This window comes from Ctenopharyngodon idella, chromosome 3, assembly GCF_019924925.1.
Source record: "Ctenopharyngodon idella isolate HZGC_01 chromosome 3, HZGC01, whole genome shotgun sequence".
In the NCBI taxonomy this organism is placed as follows: Eukaryota; Metazoa; Chordata; class Actinopteri; order Cypriniformes; family Xenocyprididae; genus Ctenopharyngodon; species Ctenopharyngodon idella.
In genome coordinates, this window is record NC_067222.1 from 25,753,149 (window position 1) to 25,780,158 (window position 27,010).

General features: G+C 36.8%; 1 protein-coding gene across 1 annotated transcript in view; it reads left to right on the forward strand.

Moving 5' to 3' along the window:
• Window positions 1-27,010, forward strand: part of znf385c (zinc finger protein 385C) — a 100,954-nt gene that overhangs the window by 20,866 nt on the left and 53,078 nt on the right. The window contains 1 exon segment of the mRNA XM_051887956.1: window positions 8,375-8,644. Within this exon segment, the coding sequence (XP_051743916.1) occupies window positions 8,375-8,644 (270 nt within the window).

A 27,010-nucleotide genomic window follows, 5' to 3' on the forward strand; every position in this document is an offset into this window, starting at 1 on the left:
ATTTAGTCTTTTTATCAAGCAGTTTTCTAAATTGGAACTGTTGGCTTTCCTCCACAGTATAAAGTAGTTGATAATGTAGGTGAGGTTTTACTTTTTTAGTTTCTACACTTTATTTACTTTTTATTTTTATTTATCCTATTATATTTATTTATTCACTTTATTCTGTCAATTTGTTCTACACTTTTATTTTTTAGGCTTTTATGTGGTGTAAGTCTATGAAAACTATGAATTTCACCCAAAAATGAAAATTCTGTCATCATTTACTCTCCTTCCTGTTGTTCCAAACCTGTATGGAACTTTTTTGAGTTAACTTTCCCTTTAAGTGACCTTGAATTTGAGATTTTCAGGTCTGAAAACTCTGCAAAGAGGAGATGCATGTGATAGGCTATTAGATCTTTTTCTTAGTAGAAAATTATTTAAAAATGAAATTTCTGTCATTAATTACTCACCCTCATGTTGTCCCAAACCTGTAAGACCTTCGTTCATCTTCGGAACACAAATTAAGTTATTTTTGATGAAATCCGATCTGATCTACACATAGACAACAACGACATTGCACCTTTTGAGGTCCAGAAAGGTACTAAAGTCATTGTTAAAACCGTCAATGTGACTACAGTGGTTCAACCTTAATGTTATGAAACGACGAGAATACTTTTTATGTGCAAAAACAAAACAAAAATAACAACTTTATTCAACAAATTCATCTGTCCCCTGTCATACTGCTACGCCATTTTCTTTGCAGAGCTCCAGTGTTTACGTCCGAACGGCGGCTCAGTATTGGCCAGCTCTGGTCATGTGAGCAGCACGACGCATGCGTGTGCGCATCGTTACTTTTGTTTTGTTTTTGCGCACAAAAAGTGTTCTTGTCACTTCATAATAATAAGGTTGAACCACTGTAGTCGCGTCAACGGTTTTAAAAATGTCTTTAATACCTTTCTGGACCTCAAAAGGTGCAATGTCTTTGCTGCCTGTGTGTGGATCAAATCGGATTTTATCAAAAATATCTTAATTTGTGTTCCGAAGACAAACGATGGTCTTACGAGTTTGGGACGACATGAGGGTGAGTAATTAATGACAGAAATTTCACTGACCCTTTAAGCCATGACACTTAATAATTAAAAAAAAAAGAGTCTCCATTGGCTCTCCATTTAATATCATTGCTGTCTAAGAGAAACATTTGAGATAATGGAGAGATCTCATGTTTTATTTAATCATCAATATGAGTAATCTCATAACCAGTAAAATGATTGATTTTATAAAACAAGCTGTACTGTACTTTTGCCATAGTTCTCCAGACCAAAGCTCATCCAAGAATCCCTCTCTGAACCTTCTTCGGATTCCTTTTCCTCTAGACTGTAATGCCAACTGGGATTTAAGCACCACCAAAACTGGCATAAGGCCTAATCTTCAGAGAGGCAAAGTTTTTAATGCAAATGTCATGTTATATTGAAAGTGTGACTGCATCACTCTTGTTTCTGTGACCTTTGAAGCAAGAGATTTTGATGCACCGAGATGCATTTGTCCAAAACGTTGCCACCCTTTACTTGAAAAGTCAAGCCCTTTTGAAAATACCTGTTCTCTTGTGGGCCATTAAAGTATAGAGATGGCTTGATTCACTTGAAAACTGTCAATAAAGTATGTTTAAGTCACAAGAGATCATAAGGTTCCTGGCTTCAAGGATACCTTATATTCCAGTGTAAAAATGTGAGAATAAACAATTGAAAAATTCATATCAACCAGTTTGAATATTGGGGTGGGTACTGGGTACAGACAAAAAAATAAAGTTCTCAAAGTGTCTTATTTTATGTTCTACAAAAAGGAAGTCTTTTGGAATTACATAAAGGTGTTATTCCTTTAAAAAAAATGTTTTTTTTTTGTTTTTTTTGAGTGTGAGAGACTGCAAATTTTGTGCATCCAACTTTTTTTCAAAATAAGCAAATTATGTAAAATGAAGTTGTATAAATGTAATTAAATTTGCCATTGTCTGTAATAGTACTGTACAGTATATCAGTAATTTTTGTAACTATTCTACTGTCCTATTTCTTTTCATTTAAAGACCTACAATCACACACATGCACACAGACAAATTGTGTGTAATCACAAGTCATTTTTTTTTTACTATCTTATTGTATTAGGATTCAGTAATAAGTAATAGTGTGTGTGTGTGTTTCTCTGTATAGTTTCTCTGTATTTAGTGTCCATCATGGCTGTGCTGCTTTCCTGACGTCATACATCAGTTTCAAAACAACACTATTCCTTTTGCTCCTCACAGCTCACAAAGCTAGAATAATTTGTTAATGGCTGTGTAATGATGGTTTTTATGATTTTTTTTTTTTTTTTTCGTTTAATGACCTGCTTTCAAAATGTCTGCAGTGTATAATGTGCATGATTGTGGGTGTGTGCACTGCATGAATAAGAGAGTATTGTCATATCTCATTCTCCTCCTCTAACTGTATTCTCTGCATGCATTTGGTAAAACAGCTTGCTGAATTTATGAGCGTTTGTTCCTCATATATATTTTGACTGAAGCTAGTTTACACACATACTTAAACTCTTATTTGATGATGCAGTACATCAACCTCAGGTGTCAGAGAGCTGATTGACCTGCTGTGTGTGTGTGTGAAGCATTAGATGATTGTGTGTGGGTGTTTGAAAGAGTGGCAGAATCACATAAAGCATTGTGCCTTTTAGCAGCCTTTGTAACAACAGAAACATGCGCTCGACTTTGTAACAGAAACTTCATTATAGCATAAAATATAATATAAAAACTGCACCTTTTTTATGTGTGCACCAGTAAGTATTGATGGCTTTACACTTAGTAGACAGAGCAAAGCTGCTTAAGTGGCTATTCAAGAGAATCAATTCATGCCTGTCGTTTTTGTATTGTTATAGTTACCTACGATACCTAAAGATACCGTAACAGATTTCCGCAGATATTCATATTTCTGCTTTGTAGGGTTTAAGATTACTTCAGAGTCAATATCAGTAAAGAGTATTGTGCCTTCCGCTGCATTCTCTTGAGACGAATAACCATTTTTCTACCCTAGTTTATTTCTGAATATAATTTCTTGCAGGTTAATTGGCCCCTCTACTGAGTTTTCTGGATAATTTTCCCCAGTGATCTGTAGTTCATAATGCTCACATTTGATTCAGCAGTCCCCAGACGTCCTCTCCTTGATCTCACGGACACTCACTTATCACTGAGACACATGAAGCAGAGCCCGATCTCTTCCCCCACTGGAAAATATGGCACTGTCAGTAAGCAAAAGAGAGAGAGAGATAAGAGGCCGTGCAGGTTGATGTTTAGTTATGCTAATGCATACCATCAACCGGCCGTCTCTTTCACTGTGAGTTTGCTATCCGCTATTATTTGACTTCACCTGCATAATTCTGAATTTATAATGATGTTCTGTGCTGTTGTACAGCTCAAAGACAGGAGATCTGGACAGATCGTGCTCTTCATGAACCTCCATAGTCTATACAGCATCTGTTAGCATAATCAGAACTGGATCATGCCTGCTCTTTAAAATGTAATAACTGTTTATCAATACAAAAATTTAATTGAGTTAGCTACATTGTCTGCTGATTAATGAAATAAATTTTGCATATAAATTGCAGATTTTGCAATAAATTGCACGAGTCAATGACATGATGCCTTTTTGTATTAATGTAAAATACATACAATACATGCGTAGAGTGACTAGATCATGTTTTTACACTTTAGGGTCAGTAAGATTTTTGAAAGTTCAAAAGAACAGCATTTATTTTAAATATAAATCTTTTTTAACATAAATTTCTTTACTGTCACTTTTGATAAATTTTATGCATGCTTGTTAAATTTTTTTTTACTAACCCTAAACTTTTGAATGGGTAGTGTACTTTTTTTATTTTATTTATCAAGATGTGTAAACTCGCATATATTGAACGTGTAGAGAAAATGTTTTAAAATATGTTTTAAAAAAGTTTGCTTGATGCTTACACCCAGGGCCTAGAAATGTAACTTTTTGCCACACCTGCCAATGGCAGTTATGAAACCAATAATTTAGATACTAATGAAAATGCACAATCCTCTATTCCAATTTCGATACCACGGCTAAAACTACTAGCTTAACTAATATTTTAATAGCCTACAATTTTAAAGACAAGTTAACAGTCAGTAATAAAATAAGAACAAATAATCAAATTACAAGCAATAGCACAAATAAATATATTACAACAAAGATACAGATGAAATGAAATAAACTGTGCTTTTCAGGCAGATCTAGCAGTAGTTTTCAGGTACAGAAATTGAATAAAGTAGTCTAATCAAATAAATAACATCGCATAATCTTCATATCCTTTTTTAAAGTTCAAGAGCAGTGAGTGATTTTTTTTTTTTTTTTTTTTTTTTTTTTCCTTTGTTGTTTGGTTAACATTAAAACCTGCACAGCAGCAGGATTATTAGGATGCTGTCATACATAACCGACTATGTTTACAGAGCATTTTTTGACATAATTTTGTGAATTTGTCGTTCAAGCACAGGAAGGCATTAAAGGGAGCTCAGCTTAGTATTTGTGCGCTGTCTGAGACACAGCTTTCAGGGCGTGCACTTCGGATGTTTCGGATGTTGAACTTCCCACATAGCATGCCCTTTCGCGTGTTCTAATGCTTGATATTTACATTGGAAAGGCTTAAATTTTCATGATGATGCAGCACTGACCCATCAACCGTACAAAGCATCGTTCACATTTGTTCACGTTCATGTTCTCATAACATTGAATTGTTAGAATTCAATGTTACATTGACATTGCGTCGGGTGTATGATAGGGCCCTTAATTTTAGGCTCTGCTTACACCATATGACATTTTTAGGCCTGGTTTCACAGACAGGGCTTAGCCTAAGCCAGGATTAGGCTTTAGTTCAATTAGGGCATTTAAGTAGCTTTTACAAACGTTCACTAGGGGGGAAAAAAAAAAAAACATTACTGGTGTACATTTTGAGACAAAACAATGGCACTGACATATTTTAAGATATGTCAGTACAAGTTGCTTTCAGTTAAAGCAGTTCAAACATGCATATTAGTGTGGGACTAGCTTAAGCCTTTTTTGTGAAACCAGGGGTTAGAGTCATTAAATTTTAAACATCTTAAAAAAGGGTAGGTTTTTTAAAGGTTTTTCCTTTTCTTTAGCTTGGCCAGTCTTATGTCATATATCAGTATGTGATGGAGAAAAGCCCCCTAATAAGGATAATTCAGAGACTGTATACACACCAATACACACACACACACCACTCATATGATACAGAAAGTCATTTAACATGGATTAAACTGACGTTATGAAACAGACAGCAGATGTTACAAAGCTATGAAATTTCTTCTTGTCCCAACTGAGTTGAACACACACACATTCCCTCACAAACACGCACACATAGCATGGCCTGACAAACACACCCAGCTCCACTGGTAATGCCAGCGGCCCTCAGCAAACTTATTAGGGAGAGAGCATCCAGTCAGCCGTTCACACAACTCATCGTGTTCCACAGGGCTGTGTCTCCAAACCAGACTGAGCACCACTTTAGTGGAAAAACAACAGAAGACTCATCACTCCAGCTCAGCCAGCCAATTACAGATTCATCTGAACATACAACACCAGTGGCTAATAATGTTACGCACACAACTACTGTAGCTTCCTTTTGTTAGATTGAGTTTAAAGCTTTTGGCAAACGGTGTATTTGTACTGGCATATCTTTATTGTGTCTGATAGTAAATATTACTGTGGCACTCCAGAGCTGATTTTATCTTCACTTTGAGCTCTTATGACCACTTATCTTTGATTTGGCTGGAATGAAAGTGGTGTTTACTGCTGAAATTAGACGAACCTTTCAGAGTTCAGAATGACAAGCGGAATCAGAATGGCAAATTCAGATTTGTGCCACCTGTGTGTGTGTGTGTGTGTGTGTGTGTATATATATCAATTAGGTCTATTATTAGTTAGGTCTATTCCATTTTCACTTTTATTTATACGCATATTACACAATTTACACATAGCCTATATTCAAATAATAGAATATTTTTGTGGTGGTACCAATGAAAATTGTTCTGTACAAATTTATTATAATTAAATAAAAATAAAAATAAATGTATATTTAATAAAAATAAATGCATTGATAATAATATATTATTATAATTATTAAAAATTTTTGTTATTTTTACTCGGGCTATTTTTTTTTACTCTATTTACTCAGACTCTGCTATATGCACTTGACCTGTGGAGGGCGCTTTGTCCAGAAGTTAACCATGTCATGTTGCAGTTGAGTATTTTTGGAGCGCTGAACAATCTGCCCTGCTGTTTGTGCATTTGTTTGTTTGCGTGCGTGAGCAAGAGTGACAGAAATACACATATGTCCCTATATTAGTGACTTTCAGCAGGATATCCGTGCACTGATTAATGCGGTCTCGTGGGGAGACGTGGATAGAAGAAGTGAAACAAGACACGCTCAGCACAGCACAGAAGATCGCACACATCGCTAACAGCCCTGTCCTTGATCCACTGCCACTCCTTCAGCTGTGTGTCGAGACGACAGGGTGACCTCAGGGCTCTTTTCAGATGTTTAAATAAGACAAATACTGTTCCATGATGTCAGCATGACCAACAGTGACAAGGCTCAACAATACGGGTTTTGTCCCACTAGCCTGTCATTTTTTATTTTTTTACTTGCCCTGCCAAACCCCCACAAAATTATACATTTTATTTTTAGCCATATATTGTTATACTATGAGTAAAAAATAAACTCTCTCTCTCTCTAAACACTGGGCCCTGCCATCCTTATCATGCAGCCCTGCAGTAAAGAGCTTAAAGGGCTGAGAGTATCAGTTGTGTATGGTTATTAATGGTAGCCGTTTCTGAGGAATATCGTCATTCCTTGCAGTTTATCACCCATTAATAACGTCATTCCGTTACAGTTTATAACCCAGTTTTAAAACAAAATCCTTGTAGAATCAATCTGAACAAATGTTGATTAAATAGTGTTTTGTTTGACTATTTTACTTATTTTTGTATTTTATTTTGCTTGTAATGTTTGACCATTCATAGTTAGAGTGTTGTGAATTGGGAGGGGTGGGTTTACAGTGTGTTTGGGCAGCAAAGACAGATGTGTGTTTGTGCTCTGTGGTCAGGGAGTGGTGTTTAGAGAAGGAGGTGCAGGATCAATGGGGCCTGTGTGTGTGTATGGGTGGTTCAGATATACCCTACATTACGGAGACAAAATGTACTCACAAAGATGGCAATATCCAAAATCCTTGTCCTTGTGGGAACATTTTTTGGCCCACATTAGGAAAACAGCTTATAAATCGTACTAAGTGATGCTTTTTGAAAATGTAAAAATGCAGAAAGTTTTCTGTGATGGGTAGGTTTAGGTGTAGGTTTTGGTTTAGGGGATAGAATATACAATTTGTACAGTATAAAAATCATTGTGTCTATGGAATGTCCCCATAAATCATTAAAACCCAATGTGTGTGAGTGTGTGTGTGTACACGCACGTGTGAATGTGTATTTAAAAAGCTCTAGTATATGTTTGTGCATGTGAGATATATGGGTGTGTGTTTGATAGACAAGTCCAGAGATGGAGTTTGCTGTAGTAGGCTAGTAGAGCACAAAACCATATTCGTAATGCTGCATGCAAAGAAATGTTCTTTATGAAGAAAGAAATAAAAAATTGAGCATTGACAAGAGTTTCATATTTAACACATGACTGCATTTAACTGTAACAAACATGCAGGATTTCCAAACTTTCTGGGCACTGTTGATGAATATCTCCCCCTAGTGGAGGTCAGTAGCACTGCTGTAATCCCCAGAGAATGTCAATAATGTGAAAAGAATATGTTGTTGTAAGTAATATATATACATTATAATTCAAGAGTTTGGGGTCAGTATGATTTTTCTGGAAAGAAATTAATACTTTTATTCAGCAAGGAAGCATTAAACTGATCAACATTGACAGTTAAGACATGTATAATGTTACAACAAATAAATGCTGTTTTTTACTTTCTATTTATCAAAGAATTCTGAAAAATGTATCATGGTTTACACAAAAATATTAAGCAGCACTATTTCTTTTTTACTATTTGTAATGTTTCACCGTGTCAGTTTATAATACTCTTTCGATGTGACAAATAAATGGTTCAAAGTGCAAATATTTCATGTCATCTATCAATTGTATGTATAAAGTCATAAAATGAAGTCATGAAGTTTAGTATTATTATACAATTGGAAAATGTCGTTTTAGATGGAGTATTGCATGTCACACTGCAGAACACTTCTGCCACTGCCTGGCTTAGCTATCCAGATGCCTATAATATTTCAGATCAAAGAACTTAAAACTTTTATTCTCTCTTTAGGAATGAAGCGTCCATTTAGTCCTGTTGAAGACGGATCGAACAGACTGACTGAACAGACTGGGCATGAGGGTGTGACCTCTGATGGGGTGGAGTTTACCAGACAGGACGCCCCATCTATAAACCCTCGTCCGAAGCGGGAGCGCAAACACAGGTCGTACACACTCTGTGAAGTGTGCAACATTCAGCTGAACTCCGCAGCACAAGCACAGATACACTACAATGGCAAAACACACCAGAAAAGACTCAAACACATAAACAACAGCAACACAGGTATGATATGTGTGTCTTTCTCTGGTGTTCCTGTCATAATCGGAGCTCAAAGACTGGAGCTTCTTGCTTTACATTATCCACCCAAATAGGGGTATGTTCTTGGATCAACATCCTTTATTAGTCCTTGAAATGCTTACTTAGAAACCAATCATTGCCCTCTGATTTTGGGGATAGTACTGATTGGTTTCTAGAAGGTTGTTCTGGGGCCAGCAGATGATGTTTATCTGGGAACATGTCCTGCTGGGATGAATCACGTTGTGTATGTTCTTGTGCATGTTGCTTAACATGATTTACCCAAGTAGGACAACATTCCTATTAACCAATCAGATTTTAGTGTGTGTTCACACTTGGCAGGTTTGGTCCAATTAAAGCAAACTTTAATTTTGCGATAGCTCTGTTAGTGCGGTTCATTTGAATAAGTGTGAACGCTGCCATCCAACCCCTTTTCAGGGGTCTCGGTGGTGAGGTTTGACTAAAATATGAATGCAACACGGACCAAAGACAAACAAACAAACCAAAAACAGGACTTGATGTCACAAGATGCAACCCTAAAAAAAAAACAGAATGCTCAAACATACATGGTTACTTTCATCATAGGATCTACGTCGTCTTGCAGCAGATCTTCGTTTGTGTGTGTAACGGAGAAATTCCTGGTGCGGTTTTGACTTTTTTTTTTTCTTCATGAGTTCTCAGCTGGTAAAAATACCATCGTATGTACGCACATAAAATGAGCTCACTTAGACCAGCATACACGAATTGTTTTGGATGTTCAGTAAGCTCTGTCGCAAAATATACGTCATAAAAGTTTTTTTTGTGTGTTTCCTTTGTGTTTTTATTTTTATTTTTTTTGGTGTTAAAGGATTAATTCACTTTCAAGTGAAAATTAGCCCAAGCTTTACTCACCCTCAAGACACCCTAGGTGTATATGACTTTGTTCTCTCTGATGAACACAATCAGAGTTATGTTAATAAATATCCTGACTCATCCGAGCTTTATAATGGCAGTGAGCGGGATCAACAAGTATGAGCTGAAGAAAGTGTCTCCATCCACATCCATCCATTATAAACATGTACTCCACATGGCTTCGGGGGGTTAATAAAGTCCTTCTGAAGCGAAACGATGCGTTTGTGTAAAAAAAAAAAAAAAACATATTTAACAAGTTTTGAACTGCGAGAGTTTTACACTTTCTTCGTAAGTAGAATATGGAAGGCGGTCTGGCGGAAGCTAGATATTTTACTTTATAACTTGTTAAATATGGATTTTTTTTTTTTTACACAAACGCATCACTTCACTTTAGAAGGCCTTTATTAACCCCCCGGAGCCGTGTGGAATATGTTTATGATGGATGGATGTGGATGGAGACACTTTCTTCAGCTCATACTCGTTGATCCCGCTCACTGTCATTATAAAGCTCGGATGCGTCAGGATATTTATTAATATAACTCTGATTGTGTTCATCAGAGAGAAAAAAGTCATATACACCTAGGATGGCTTGAGGGTGAGTAAAGCTTGGGCTAATCTTCATTTGAAAGTGAACTAATCCTTTAAAAATGAAAGTGTAAATGCTAAGTGAACCAGAATTAATGTAACATTTTCTTTTTTTGGTCTGGACAAAAAGAATCAAGAGAACCGTACTACAAGTGTGAACACACCCTTAGGTGTAGGTTTAGGTGTTGGGTCTATCAGCCAATCATTTCCCTCTGGAATTTCAAGGGTTGGTTTGAGCTGGGAATTCCAAACTTTTTGACTCCACAGTTCCCAAATATGATGATGAACTCCTATCTTAAAATATAAAAGACAGCTATATGTTTTAATGTATAAAGACCACTGAATTTATACTGTGAAAAATAATATGTGGAAAATATTATCTGGACAAACCTTTGCCCCCCACTATTAGAGTACTGTTAGATGTATAAACCTGAAGAGATATAAAACTATGGCTGTCAATAAAATATTTTTTACATTTATTTTTATTTATATATTTTTTTTTTTACTTTTTATTTTATTTTATTTCATTTTATTTCTCAGACTCAAACCCCCTGGGTTAGTTCTATAGGTTGGGATATGATTGTGATGGCAATGTTGCATCAGGACCAACAAAATATGTTGATCCAGGAACATGTCCAACTTGGCTCAATCATGTAATGCTATTCATTTCTGAAAATTTAACACACAATATTATTTAAATGCTGTGTGTTGATTTTTTGGTAACCTAATATTTTTTTCTAATATTAGTAATAAATGTGTAGAAATTGTTTCTACGTAAATCTGTGTCTTCGTCAGTGCTACAAGACGTATCAGCTTGGTGTTATCCACAAATTCATAAATACATGACATGCAAACGGCTTTAAAAACATTATCAACCACCTTCATGTTGTCAGCTGAGGTCTTCATGTAATTCATACCCTTAGACCTCATTTGTGTCCATCTGCAGTTAATATGTGATTTTGACTCTACTCGCTTTTATGTTTCCATGGTGATGCTGCTTTAAAGCCCAGCTGATAGGTCAGGAAGGAGCATTTCAAAGGTCCGTGAGATGCTGATTGTTGTAGTTATGGCTATAAAGACAGGGCTGTTCGTCTACATGTCGGCCTGGAGATAATTGCAGGAGAGAAAGTGAGGCAGCTGGTGGCAGCTTTGTGTCATGCAGCCTTATTTCCACAGAAATAGGCGGAGTCAGACAGAATCTTATGATTAGAGGTGGAATTTGTCGATTTATTTGAACAACAGTGGAATAATCCACTAACACTATTCATTCGTCCTGGCACACGAAAACAGAGCTATGCACAAACGCTTGCAGATAGCAAGCACATGCAAATGCCACACACACTCCAAATCCAGGCCTGCGAACACAATTTTCCTTCTCTTGTAATGCAAATGCGAAATTAAAGCTAACTTCCATGCTGTTGATTCTTACACATAAAAAGACACACGCATGCACGGCCAATCATATGAGCAGCAGTCAGACCCACTTCAGGTGCAGGCTCTCATACAAATAGATCATAATTACATAGCAACCAAAAACGTTCACCATGGAAATGCTCGACGTGGCGACGCCCCCTTCAGCAACGGGGTACAGGCACTCGCAGTCTCGGAGCCAGCTAGATTTTATGCGGTTTGTGTGTGTGTGTGTGTGTCAGGGTTTTAGCATGATTCCTAATGGCATAGCTCTATGATGATCCCATTTGTGCAAGGCGTTTATGGAGAACTTTTGAGATGCATGGCTGTGTGTGTGTGCGTGTTTGCATTCAAGCGCAAAGATATAAAGGCTCATTGATTAGCCATTCTGCTAGTGTCCGACAGCATAATAGAAGTCAAATTAAACTGGACAACCTTTCCCATGAGCCTACAACAATGCCTGAAGCCTAACCACACACACATACTGTACCACACATCATCCCCACGTACACAGAACAGTGACTGACTGATTCAGTACTGTATATGTCTTTCTCATTTTAACTGGACAACACTATAAAGCAGGTTTCAGTAGCCAATCACAGAATATAGCAAGTTAAGCATTTAATTAAGCAATAACTTACATTTTAGGCACCATTACTATTGTCTATTTTTGTTCCGCCAATAAAAATAGTACCAAACAAAGGCAAAGCATTATCAGACGCTGCATGTGTCGGAGCAACACATAGTAGTAGTGTTTTATTCCTGAAAAAAAAGTTGAAGTGAACGATTCAATGATTAATTTATAAAAAAATCAATTCCGATTCCGAATATGCTTTCTACTATATAGTAGGTGCGAAACAGTATGTGAAAGTTGTATGTTTGAATTCACAGTATTCATAAAAGAGTAGGCAAAAAGTACCTGGATGACCTAATGCTTCCATTGAGATTCTGAAGTGTGTTCAGTGGATGTGGCCATGGGAGAGGAGTTGTGAATTACAGTGAAGTGACCCAGCTGACGCTGGTTGGTCACATGACAAAGCCAAAATGGCGGATTTAGTACATCCGGATTTCATTGGTCCTACACACATTGGGCCTCATTCATGAAACACGGGCAGAAAGAATTTTTGCGTAAATTGTTTGTAAAGCCGTTCTGACGTAAATGTTTGGATTAATGACATTGTTCGTATTTTCAAAATGTTAGCTGGTACCAAAGAAACACCTACTCCCTACCATGTGTAAATGGTGCGTAAAACATTTGAACGTTCTGTGTTCTTTTAAAGGTACAATGTGTAAAATTTGGGAGGATCTATTGACAGAAATGCAATATAATATACATAACTATGTTTTCAGTGGTGCATAAAGACCTTACATAATGAACCGTTATGTTTTTATTACCTTAGAATGAGCCATTTCTATCTCATTCACCGCGGGGCCCCCCTCCATGTCAAGTCGTCATTATGCGCCGGCATGCTTCTACAGCACCCCTAAATGGACAAACACTCCACAGAGCATGCTTCGTCACTATGTTGTTGTTCTTCTAAATTGTTCGTGTTTTTAGAGGCAGCTTGCATCGTCACGCACTATTACGCACAAAGAAGAAGTAGTAGTAGTTGTCATCTGGTTTATTAGAAGCAGAGACCGTTCTTTGTTAGAAGTAAGAAGAAACCTCATTGCTTCACACAAGCTACTCTCTGCTCTCTCAGACGACGACTTGTCGCCCAGACGGCCACCATAGCTTCTGTTCAACTTTGGGTAAAAGGCGACGCTTGTCACTGTCACTTTTTTCCAGCCATCCAATCACAGTGGAGGAGGGGCAGGACAAATACTACACCGACCAATCATCCTACTTGTACAACGACTGAATAACAATGTAGAAGTTAATATTGCTGGATACGGCATTTTTATATTCAGTGTTAATCTTCAAAATGAGATGCTAGTAACATGTTACTGCTGTGGATATTCCAAATCATAGCAACCAATGCGTTTCAGCTGGAAAAAAAAGCACTCTCAAGCTCCACCAGCTGGCCATTTTCAGAAGAGCACCTGCCATTTTTTCAGCTGGCTAAATTGCTTTGGTGGACAATTGAATATTTTTTGTCTTTAAACATATGGCCTGTTAGTCTCTTTTGCATTTATGCAATATACTGGAGCCAGAAATGAGAAGGGAGTACAGAAGACTCCACAGTGTTCCTGGACACGTAGTTTGTGTAGTTGTAATTCATAGGCGGGGATTACGTTAACTGTGAATGAGCGTGCACGCACACCGTATTTACAAATGATTGAAATTAATTAACATATGTTTAACTGTCAAATCTGATGTTTAAGAAGCATTTGTGAATCCGGAGGAGAGTTTTCGGGAAGGTTTGTTTTATGCACAAATTACTCAGAATTTAATCATATATTTACAAAAGTTTCATGAATGAGGCCCATTCATACTATATAGAACATATTTTCCTATCAGTCACAATGTGCTTTTTTTTTTTTAAAAAAGTACCTACTCAGAAAGTTTGTGACTTTGTGTACAGCCTTGTTTCATTCCTGAATAAATCAGTGCTTGAATGAATCGTTTAAGTGAATTATTTAATGCTTTTCACTCATAAAGACCACCTGCAGAAAGAGTCACTGGGAACACCCCCCCCCCCCCAGTACTGATTCACAAGCTTGTCTGGGATGCCGCATAGGAACTGTTGTATAATATATAAACTTCCAAGGTAATTAACTTAAGACAGCATTGAACATTTTAATGTAATTTAAACTTAATTGGGTACAATACATGAGAAAACTGAGTGCATTGTATTAGTACTAAAAGTGATAAGCATTCTCAGATTGTAGCGTTCTAGAGAAATTTTAGAGATCATTCCACTTATCAAGAGTTATAACTAAATTGTAAATTGCTTATGGTAAGACTGGAAATCTGTTTTAGAAGAATTAAATGCATTTGTGTTGATACATGTGTGTGTTTGTGTGTGTGTGTGTGTATTTCAATTTCATGTCAGTAGGGAAAGGCAAAAGCCTGGAAACTTGATTTACAGAGACACTCAACCACAAACAAACACACACACACACACACACACACACTAAGTAACAGTCTTATCACTGCTCACCTTCTGTTGATTCCTCCAGGCCCCTGTACTCAAACCCACATAATCAGCATGACTGCACACACACACACACACACACACACACACACACAATATGTGCATCCAGAGGGCATCATGTCTATCTATATTTTGTTCCAAAATTAGCTTAGCATTTATTTTGTTGTTTTTAATGTGTTTGGATTGTATGCATATATAAACATTTGCTATAAGACTGCTTGCAAAAGCATCTGCTTTTGTCCACATTTGTTAACGGCCCACTCTTAGCGGACACACCATTTTACCTCACCATCTTGTATATATAAAAACATATTTCCCCCTTTACCCTTTTCTCTTTATTTTCCAAGTCCTCTCGCTCATTCTTCATTTCACCTCATTCTTATCTGTCCTTCCCCTTATCTCAACACCCCCACCATCCCAATCCACAGACAGGTGCATCATGGGTATGCTAGGTAATATGGCTACTGAGATTATCAGTTTTCTCTCAGGTTGCCCTGGACACACGCAATAAATAGCAGTACATACAGTCAACTCCAGAATTATTGGCACCCAATTATAGGTAAATATGAGCAAAAGCGGCTGTGTAAATAAATCTGCATTGTTTATCCTATTGATCTTTCATTAAAAAAATTCACAAAATTCTAACCTTTCATTGAAGTAAAACAATTTAAAGTGGGGGGAAATTCACATTATGAAATAAATGTTTTCCTCCAATGCATGTTGGCCACAATTATTGGCACCACTAGAAATTCTTATGAGTAAAATATCTCAGAAGTATATTCCCATTCGTATTTTTTTTTTTAAGCACACCAGGGTGACTAGGAGCATGAAATTATCCTCATATTACAAATATGAGGAAACACAAAGGTCAAATTCCTTTAATCATTCATCACAATGAGAAAAACCAAAGATTATAGTTCTGATGTGGAGCAAAAGATTGTTGAGCTTCACAAAATAGAAAGTGTCTGTAAGAAAATAGCTAAAGCATTGAAAATCCCCATTTCCACTATCAGGGCAATAATTAAGAAGTTCCAATCAACTAAAGATGTTACAAATCTGCCTGGAAGAGGACGTGTGTCTAAATCGTCCTAATGCAAAGACTCTCCAAGGATCACAGCTGGAGAATTGCAGAGATTAGTTGAGTCTTTGGAGTCAGAAAGCCTAAAAAAACTGATCAAACAGCACCTACATCCCCACAAGTTGTTTGGGAGGGTTTGAGAAGAAAGAAAAATCCTCCTCACATCCATAAACAAACTACAGCATATTCAGTTTTCAGACAAGACTGGAACTTCAAAAGGGACTGGCTTGATGGCTTCTATGGTCAGATGAAACTTAAAAAAGAGCTTTTTGGCAGCAAACCCACCAGATGGGTTTGGTGCAAACAGGGGAAAAAAAGTACCCCATGTCCACGGTTAAATATACTGCTGGATCTTTAATGTTGTGGGCTTATGCTTTTCCTGGACATCTTGTTTAGATGCATGGTATCATGGATTCTATCAAATACCAACAGATAAACCTGACCGCTTCTGCTAGAAATCTTATAATGGGCCGTAATTAGATCTTTCATCAGGACAATGATCTAAAACAAACATCAAAACCAACACAAAAATGTGTCACTGAGCACAAAATGAAGCTTCTGCCATGGACATCCGAGTTCCCTGACCTGAACCCTAAAGAAAATGAGTGGAGTGAACTGAAGAGAAGAAGCACCAACATGGAGCTGGGAATCTGAAGGATCTGGAGAGATTCTGTATGAAGGAATGTTCTCTGATCTCTTGTCAGGTGTTCTCCAAACTCATCATGCATTATTGAAGAAGACTCAGAGCTGTTATCTTGGGAAAAGGATGTTGCAATAATTGGGTGCAAATAATTGTGGCCAACATGAAGTAGAGAAAAACATTTATTTCATAATTCGATTTTCCCTCCACTTTCCATATATATATATATATTATATATATATATATATATATAAAATTAAATTTTGTTAAATTACTAAATTGATCATTTAAAAATATTCATCTATTTTTAATTTATTTATAAAATATTTATTTTAAATGTCATGTATTGCCCTATTGTCATCAGCCACCATGCTCTCTTGATATTGGTATCTGCATTGGTTGCTGAAAAACAAATTACTAATTGTGACCTTTAGCACGTCACTTAACCTGAAGAATCTTCAAGGGTATAAAATTGTATTAAATTGTGAAGCTCTTTGAATGAAAGGTGTCTGCTAAATAGCAAATATACGTGTGTGTGTGTGTCATTTGTACCAATGTTTGCTTTAGTGAGCACGTGCTGGTGTTTTTTGGTACAGTTTTTCATCTGTGTGTGTTGTGCATTTGTGTTTTGCATGTTTATGCCGCTCCTGTGTTTGTCTTTCTCTGTCTTTCATGCTTTCCGTTTCTGGTCTCCTCTAATGCAGCATGAGGTATTGGATTAAAGTGATGTGTGTGTGTGTGTGTGTGTGTGTGTGTGTGTGTGTGTGTGTGTGTGCGCATGTTTTTGTGACATATCAGGACACAAATTTGTATAATGACATGGGTATGACATAGGTATTACAAGGAGAGGGTGCCTTATGCGGACATTACCCCATGTCCCCATTTTTCAAAAGGCTTATAAATCATACAGAATGAGTTTTTTTGAGAAAGTAAAAATGTGCACAGTTTTCTGTGATGGGTAGGTTTAGGTGTAGGGGTAGTGTAGGAGGATAGAAAATACGGTTTGTACAGTATAAAAACCATTACGCCTATGGAATGTCCCCACAATTCACAAAAACAAACCTGTGTGTGTGTGTGTGTGTGTGTGTGTGTGTGTGATTTATTAAAGTCTGAAATTTTCTGCATGAGTGTGTCTGCACAGCTGCGTTTTTTCTGCCATTCCAATGTTCTCTCTCTCTCTCTCTCTCTCTCTCTCTCTCTCTCTCTATCACCATTCACCATTTTTCGTTCGATTATTCACAGCTTCTCACTTTCATCGTTTCACCCTATTACTCTTCACTTGGTTTCTTGTCAGTTCTGTGAGAGCAAGATGGAAGAGTTTACTAGTCTGTTTTTCTCTGTCCATTTTTTTTCTTTAAAGATGATGTAATTTGTGTGCACAAAAATAATAGCACAAAAATAACGATTTAATTTTAATTAAATTAAATAATAATGACTTTTCTTATTCTAAAAAGTCTGACTTGTTGGTAAAAAATTCTGTATGTGTGATTTTCATTTTATTTATTTAGACCATCAAACAGAATTTCTAATTTAATGACATTGTAAAGCATTCCTACTGCCCTCATCTGCAATTGGTCAGTCAAACAGGTAGCCCCGCCCCAAACTCACACCATTGGTTGATCCAGTGCTGCTAGGTTGGGCCATTGCCAACAAACAGCAAAGCTTTTTCGCTCTTCAGGAATTCAACAATAGCTTACTATGCACAAAAAGTACAGTATTTTAACATGACAAAAATATCACACATCTGCTTTTATATTGCGTCATGTACACTTGCGATTTATTAAGATGTAAAACTAGAGGTCAGGCAAATGAAGCTCAACGCACACACACACAAAGTGTATGGATTCAACCTTGGAGCACATTCAAGCGTGAGGATATTTTAAAGCGTAACACTTTACCAAAGGAACGTCACATTCGGTTCAGAGAGAGACACCGGGTCTTTCATTGTTATTCATGTATTAATTTATGCACGGGTAGTGAGCGAATAGGGCTGTAATATGCAGATGAGTTAGTGTTTCATGATGGAAATTTTCCGGTTGGCTGCTCCGGGTGGCTGCAGTTAATGATAAAGTATGGCAGAACGACAGGAACAGAGGGTGAAAGAGACAGAGAGAAGGGGGGAAAATAGTATTTATTACTACAAAAAAATCAGATCCAGAAGCATATTGGCCACTGGATCATGACAGAGGCATTAACATCATCAACATCAGCATCATGGCTGTTGTCATCAGTCTCATCATCACCGTCATCATCGTCATCTGTGTTTTAAATCACAGGGGCATAATGTGTCCTGTCAGCAACTCTTCCAGTGATTCCCTAAACTGACAGCGAACAAATCACAAACGCCCCTCTCCCTCCACTCTATTACACATCACTGTTCATCAGCGTGTATGCTGTGGAGTTTGTGCGCGCACGTCTTTCTTGACATTGAATTATTTTCCCAATTATACATGGCTATTCTCATGAGCTGCGCAACAACTCTTTTCATGCAGATGAAGAGGAAGGACAGAGAGAGGAATGCGCTAGAGTCAAGTCGAGAAGGCTAAAGGTTGTGAGCGTGTGTTTTGTTGGGAAGCGCTTGACTGAGCGAGTCTTTGCTTGGGGTGATGTCTGTAGCGTGTAATTAGGATTTCATCATTTCTCTCATTCAGGCGAAAAATGGCACAATCTGGATTTACAAACACACACCATGAGAAGAAACATAACAGTCTTGTGTACAGCACACTTATAGTCTTCCTCTCTGTTTCTGATGTCGTATATCTCTCTCTCACACACACACACACACACACACACACACACACACACACACACTGTTATTCTCAGTGTGGTTAAACCCCATTGGCTGGTCAGGGGAATGGATGTCCTAATCCCTTTATCAGACCAAACAGATGCTGCCCCAGAACAAAGAGGGGTCCAGTGCGAGTGTGTGTGCTTGTGTGTGACATTGAGCGCAGGTCACTGGAGTGGATGTGTATGACTCAGGCTAATATGCTGCTGTGAAATATTCAGAATTTACATTCTCAGCAAATCACTTCAGATTCATTGTGACACTCATATTATGGCGAGTTCATTTGAATGTAGCAGAAAGGATTTGAATTCCCATAAACACTCTGTAAACACAATTCGTCATGTTTTATTTTGGGATATTATGTCAATCTTTTTGTATCAATATAATTATTTTTCTAATATTGTGTAAATCTTTTTACTGCACCATAAGAATATTTATATTACAAAAAGACTAGTATATTTATATTATAATACAAAATTTGTGTATCTTATTTATTGAAATATTTGTAATATATATTTATATTTGATATATTTATTTATTTTTTCATTTTTTAATGATTTTGAAAGACATCTCTTTTTGAGACATCTGCATTTATTTGGTCAAAAATACAGTACTAGTATTGTGAAATATTATTTAAAAAAATAAGTTTTCTATTTGAATATATTTTAAAATGTCATTTATTCCTGTGATGGTAAAGTTTTCAGCATCATTACTCCAGTCTTCAGTGTCACATGATCCTTCAGAAATCATAATAATATGTTGATCTGATGCTCAAGAAACATTTATTATTATCAATATTGAAAATTGTTGTGTTGCTTAATATTTTTGTGAAATACAGAGATACATTATCTTCAAGACTCTTAATATCTTTATATTTCTTTGTTTTATATTTGTGTAATATACAAAATAATTTTATTTAATTTTTCAAATATTTTATTGACATCTCTACACTAATCAAAATATTACCTACTAGTAGATGTTGCTTATTGTCATAATATCGTTGTTTTGATTTTTCTTGACATATGTTTGTGTATGCCGTTTGTGTTGACTTTTGAATATGTTGTTGTAGTGTGAGTTAGTGTTTGTGCTGTGTGTGTTCGGTGTGTTGTTGTTTATGTGTGTGCTTTTCCTCTGTCAGCTCTTGTCAGTGTCAGATCTCGTCAATGCTCTGATGGGCAGTGACAGGCCTGCACAGGAAATGATGTGCAGGAAGCAACCTCAAGCTCCACATGACACTATGTTGGCAGACGGCCTATCTGTGTGTGTGCTTGTGTGTTGCATATATCTCAGCATCTAATCAAAGTAGGGTAATGTTGCGCATGACTGTGACAAATCTCTCTCTCTCTCACACACACACACACACACACACAGTCTTTTTCAGAAGTTAAAGGAATAGTTCACTGAAAAATGAAAATGCTGTCATCATTTACTCACCCTCATGCCGTGCCAAACCTGAATGACCTTCTCTTTCTTTCTTAAACACAAAAGGAGAAATTCTCCAAATCGAATGGCTTATAGCACGATTGCAAGAGTCATTCCTTTGCTCAGCCTTTACTCTCATTTTTTCCTCTGCTTTATGGACTTCTTTTTACTGGTTTTCCAGTCTCACTCTCTTTCTCTCTCATTTTCTCTCTCCCAGGTGCTTTAGACTTAAACTCCATTCTTTCCATTCTCTTTTCCATTCTCTCCCTAAATACACATGTATTCGCTCTCTTTGTCCTCCCCCCAGCCCCTGTCGTTATTCCATAGTGTCATGCTGCGGGAGCGCCAATAGTGTGGGATGTTGTTTGCTTTAGGTTGTAAGCCTTTTTGTACTTCGATTTTCCAGGTTAAGTGTGTGAAAACTCTTTCTCTTGTGCATATTCATATTGCTAGTGGCACTAAATCTGTTAGTTTGTTTTGTTCAAAATGTACATTCACTTAATTACAGCAAATGTTTTGCATTCATTGGCTTCTAATTCAAATCTACACAAATCTCTTTATGTTTCTTATACTACTAATAAAATAATGCAAATAAAGGAAAGATTTTGTATTAGGATATCTTTAATGTACTGCTCTAAATAGGCACTTGTTATAATGATAGTAAATTTGTCTCGTAATATAATTGATATAAAAAAAAGATCCATGCAAACAGATGAATAATTTTAAGTTCTATGAATGCCTTTTTTATTTAAAGGAAATTCTGTGTATTTATTTGATGTTTTTATACATTAAACACTAGCAATAGTCACCACTTCACTTTGAACTGATAAAAAAAAAAAAAAAAAACAGTGAGCAGCCCCACTGCAAAATGGCATCTTATCAACCTCAAAAATCTCAAGCTGCCAGTTTCTCTCTCTTGACTTAATCAGCAGTTTTTCTGTTTGACAGCCTGTCTTATCAGTCAGATTCGCTTGGACCTGTGCAGGTGTTGAGGAGGCAGATGGAGGAGGCTAGCATGGCCGGACAGTGAGACGCTACCATGTGCTCATACCAGCCATTTAGATTTAAAAGGTGCAAGTAAATTATAAAAGGATACAAGATAACAAAGCCTGGCTCACAACAGTAGGACCCTTTGGAATTAAATGCTCACTGTACTATAAGTATATCGGCAAAATCACCTGTATGGTAGTTTCAATTGTTCTGAATGATGGGATTGATTGGCAGGCTGCTTTATTTACATCAGCTATGTTTTCAGCTGAGAGGATTTCCACTGAGCGCTACGCTAAGGTCATGATACCGCTCTAAATGTCTGTCTGCAGCTGTAATAGACTCAACGCCACTGGAGGAGTAAATCACTTCCTCCTTCACCTGCCCATCACCTCGTGTAATACGCCCTACTGCACTCTGGGAAACTGTAGGCTTGAAGACTAATTGCTGAATTATTCAAATGATTCAGGAACAGTTTTGACTTTTGAGAACTTTTGACAAGTACTTAATGTTCTCTACATTTTGCTAATGCAATTGTGTGGCTACAGGTCCTGAGAGTTTTTTTTTTTTTTTTTTGTCTGGGGTTTTAATTTAAAGGCACAGTTCACCCTAAAATTAACATTTTGAACAATTATTTGATTTACCCTTATGTCGTTTCAAATCTCTATGCTATCTTTTTTCCCCTGTGGCACATAAAGACATTTTAAAGAATATTTCCATATTTCCAATGGAACTAAAAACACTTCTGAAGTCATGCATTCCGCTACAGCTCACAAATTAAATATGGATGTGAGGAAACTCAAAGGCCATTGGCACTTTTAATTGTTTTTGTTTTTGTTTTGTTTTTTGGTGGCATTTTTTTTTTTGTGTGGTCACAGTAATCTGTTGTTGTATGGAATAGATCTATGTACAGATCCTTTAAAATGTATTATTATAGTGATTATTAATTATAGTTCATCGTTCTTCTAAGTTGTTTTTTTAATGGAAACACATAATAAATATTAAAATAAATAAATAATTGGATATGTGTAAGATTATCTAATTTAATGATGATAATAATAATAATAATAATAATAATAATAATAAAAATCTTACACATTTAAGTTATTAATTATCATTATTTTGTTATTATAATAAATAACAGATATATGTGAAGATTCTTTAAAATTCAAATTATTATTATTATTATTTGTGTATGTTACATGGAAAAAATAACTACATTTTTTAAACAACATGAGGGTGAGAATATATAATGACTTGTTTATTTTGGACGAACTATTCCTTTATCTAAACAGGGAGATGAAAATGCTATTTTGATGCTCTTAAAGAGGTTGAATCATTTACTTTATTGTATTATATTGTTCTCTTACTTGAGCACAACACACAGACAAACACTAATCTATGTGTGTTTGTGGATGGATGGCGGAAGTATTTTGGCAGGAAGAGGGCACAGCTGTCTCTGCTGTCACCGCTAATGTCTCAGAGATTCAGAGCTTCAGGCTGAGCAAACTGAAACATACACATATGCACACAGAACTGGCATACATCTGATCACTGTTTGTGCTGTATCTACAATATTACGTAACATGTTGAGAGAGAGAGAGAGGAGTCATGGTCACAGTACATACCTGGAAGCAAAGATGATGCGGGAAATTAATTTCAGGGATTTTAACAGTATGTGTTAGAGAAAAAGAAGGAATTAATTAATCTGTACAAAGAGTAAGAGCACTGTTCCTTCTAGTCATTTGTCAAATACAGCCTACTCTCCAGTACAGAAACAACAAGTGACCACTGCAAACCCCCACTGATGCAGAGAGACCTCCAGGGGAAACTCTATAGAGCTGGGAGTGGTGTTTATGGCACCAGTAGGGGTCCTGCAGGCTGGGGTCCAAATGCCCCAGAGCACTGATGGAGATAGCATGCTGTAATAAGTACCAGTCATCAGAAAAACTAAAGCTTGTAATGTGAATATGGTCTAAAATATTCCCAGAAACATTTCCTGTTCGATATCTGTTCTTTCCCAATCATTCACAGACTACACTGGTTAATTTTTTCTGATCAGGCAGGTGAATGACGTTTCACTGTTCGTCTCAGTTCACTTGTCTGTGTTCACAGCGTTCTAGACCAGAGTAAGTGAGTTGTGCAGAACGGGTAGTGAAATTTTCCTGAAAGACAAAGTGTAAGTTTGCTTGGGGTTGCTCTTTAGTATGTGGAGAGTCGTAAATATAAAACCTGGAGTAGAGCCGGTGTAAATATGATCCTTGTGTAAATATGCCCATTTCCCTACTGTATAGTAGCCTATGTGAAAAGATGTGACATGAGTAGTATGTCCAAATTTGCAGCATTTATAAAACATATTCGACGGAGCATCCCATGAGTCCAGACAGAGTCGTAAATGCTGGTGAATAAATCTAACTGACATTGTAGGTCATTTGATAGTGGCATGGTGAATGTACTGTAGTATCTCCTGATTGTATTCATACTACACTCTATGCTGGGTTAAAAACAAACTAAGTTGGGTTGAAAATGGACAAACCCTGCGATTGGGTTGTTTTAACCCAGCAGTTGAGTTAAATGTTTGCCCAATGTGTTGGGCAGTTTTATTTAACCCAACTATTGTTTAAAAATGACTGTATAGCTGGCATAAAATGAACCCAAAATAGGTTGGACATAAAAAATCAGAGATGTAATTACTAGAGGCAACAATGGAAATCAAAAGGTGAACATTTATTAATAATCGATTTAATAAATGTTTGTTTAATTATGATTCATTAAACTTAAATGTTCATTTATTAAACATATTGATAAATGTTAATTTCCAACATCCTTTGGGTTCATTTTAAGTAAGCAATACAGTTTTTAAACAATAGTTGAGTTAAATAAAACTACCCAGCAGGTTGGGCAAACATCTAACCCAACCGCTGGATTTGTCCATTTTCAACCCAACTTGGGTTGTTTTTAACCCATTTTTAAACCCATTTTTTAGAGTGTCTACGTGTGTACTTTAACCTGTTTCTTAATGATTGCAAAGTAAGTTATTCATTAAATGTATTTTACATAAGCATATGTATTCACAGACTGACACATGCTGTTCCAGACTGACTTTCAGTTTGATACTTTGGCTGCTTTTGGAACTTTTGGAACGTTCTTTTCGAACGATTTTTTCTCCAGCTGATGAAAGACAAAAAACATTGACAGCTAATCAGAATCCACGCGACTTTAAAGAGGTTGTTCATTTAAAGCGAAAAACTGAAGCTTATAAGAAACAACATTGTCGTGCGTTTGTGTGGACGCTAATATTATCTTTACAGTTATCGTTCTTGGTGTGAACAGGCCTTAAGTGTCCGGTTTTTGTCTGAAACATAAATTGCATGATTGTTGTATAAATGCAACATCACGCTTGATATTTAATACAAAACAAACATCATTTTTGCTTCATAATAGGCTATTTTTTTTTCCTAGAATCTCAGTAAAATGTCTCATTGAGAGTATGTCTGCCAAATTATCTACAATCATTGGAGGTGGAAAAAAAATACCACCCCCCTTCACAGACGCACACAGAATTATTTAGCCGAAATCAAGGACCATGAAAGGAGAAAATAGCACCAGCTAATTTTCCCATCTGTGCCGTTCGTTCAGGTTAAGCGGCAGGCAGCAAAAAGAGCGAGAGAGAGGAGGTGGTAGTGGTGGTGGGGGAGAAGATGGGGGTAAAAGACTGTCGATCATACTCTCTCCCTCCTCCTCCTCGCTCCCCGTCGAGGGCGCGCAGATCAGCGGAGCACTGCGCGCGTGAATGGCGAGCGTGTGTAACGTTCCCTCTGACACATCAACTCTAGGACCAGAAACAAGAGTGAGACTCATCGAAGAGTTTGAAATCTGAGGGGAAAAGTCACATATCGAACTGTCGGAGAGTATTTATTAACCCTTCTGATTTCCCTGCGCCGATTTTTTTTGTCTTTTGGTTGGTTTCTATTTGGAAACCAGGATATTTTTTCACAACATGCTTATCGGTAAGTCAGTTTCGACTGAGATTGTATTTGTGTTCGTGGCATATTCTGTTTAATAAGTATTTAAATGTTGTAATAGTGTCACGCTTGTTTTGCGTTGAGGATGAACCTTCGTGCCCAAAGTCCTTGCTCTATGCGCACTGACCACCGGCACGCGCAAAGCTTTTTATAGGTGTTGACTCGTGTTGCTTAATCGATCCAAAATTAGGCTAAAAACGAAAACTTTACAAGAAATGTAAGACAGATGATGTAGAATTTTCCAGAATCCGAGGTTCTCCAGCCTCCAGAAGTGATTCTCTCTGTGTGTGGCAGATTTGGTTGCACGCGACGCTGGCAGATGCGCGTGCGACTGTCATACGCATGCCATCAAACGGCCTTCAGTGTGTCAGTCGGGCGCTTAACTAGAATGACGTTTGGTCCAGTCAACACCTGTAAAAGCCCGGTCTTAATTTTACAACTCCCGCCTAAATTATTTTTGGACCCGCAATACCGGTTTAATCAGTAGCAGGTGCCATGGTCCTCAAAACACACGTTTTCCCCCCACAGCTGACCTCTGTAGTGCGAGAGACCGATGCACAAAGACAAAAAAAAAAAAAAAAAATATGAGCGAACGAGAGAATGGTGTGTAATTTTTGTTCATCTCTCATGACACGGCCGAGTGCATTGGAATGACATTAAAAAAACTTTCGTGCTCTCTCTCTCTCCCTCTCTCTCTCTCTCCCCGCTTATTCACTGGTCCTCATAGAAAGACAGCGAGGTACTACAGCAATGCAGCAATTAGCTTTGTTTCATTTACACGTCGAAAATATGTGCGATTTTATTCTGCACATTTTATGAGGAAACATGCGTTTATAAAAATAAAACGACCTGATAAGATGTCACTTATTCGCCGCCACTGTTTTAAATGATGTACAAATCACAACTCATCTTATTTTAAGATTTTTTCTTCTTCTTTTTAATTCATGCGAAAAAGTAGTTTTCTTTTTAAAGAATTTATTCTTTAAAGTCCTCGTTTTAAGGGCATTTTGTCTCTCAAAGCACCTGGTGTTCCTCACAAGCCCTCAAAGCAGCGTAGCGGAAAATTAAAAATGATAAAGGATTGATCCTGCACGCGCTGAAAATGCTTTATCAATAACGCAACTCATTTAAGGAAATCGTTTGAGTTTTCTATTTTTCTTAGCTCATGAATTTCGTTAGGATCGAAGCCATTTGTTTATGCATTTCATCACGGTGCCTTTTCATTTTGGGTGTTCCATTTCGCTCCATTTTGAGTTGTTTCTGATTTAATTGTTTTTAATAAACTGTGTACTTTATATAAATGTTTTTAATATTTAAAAATATATCGTTTATTTTTTATTGTCTTTTGTATAGCCTATATGTTATTTTTGTTTTTATTTGTAAAAATAAATGTGCTCTAAATTCTATTGGAGATATTAATTTTTTTTTCT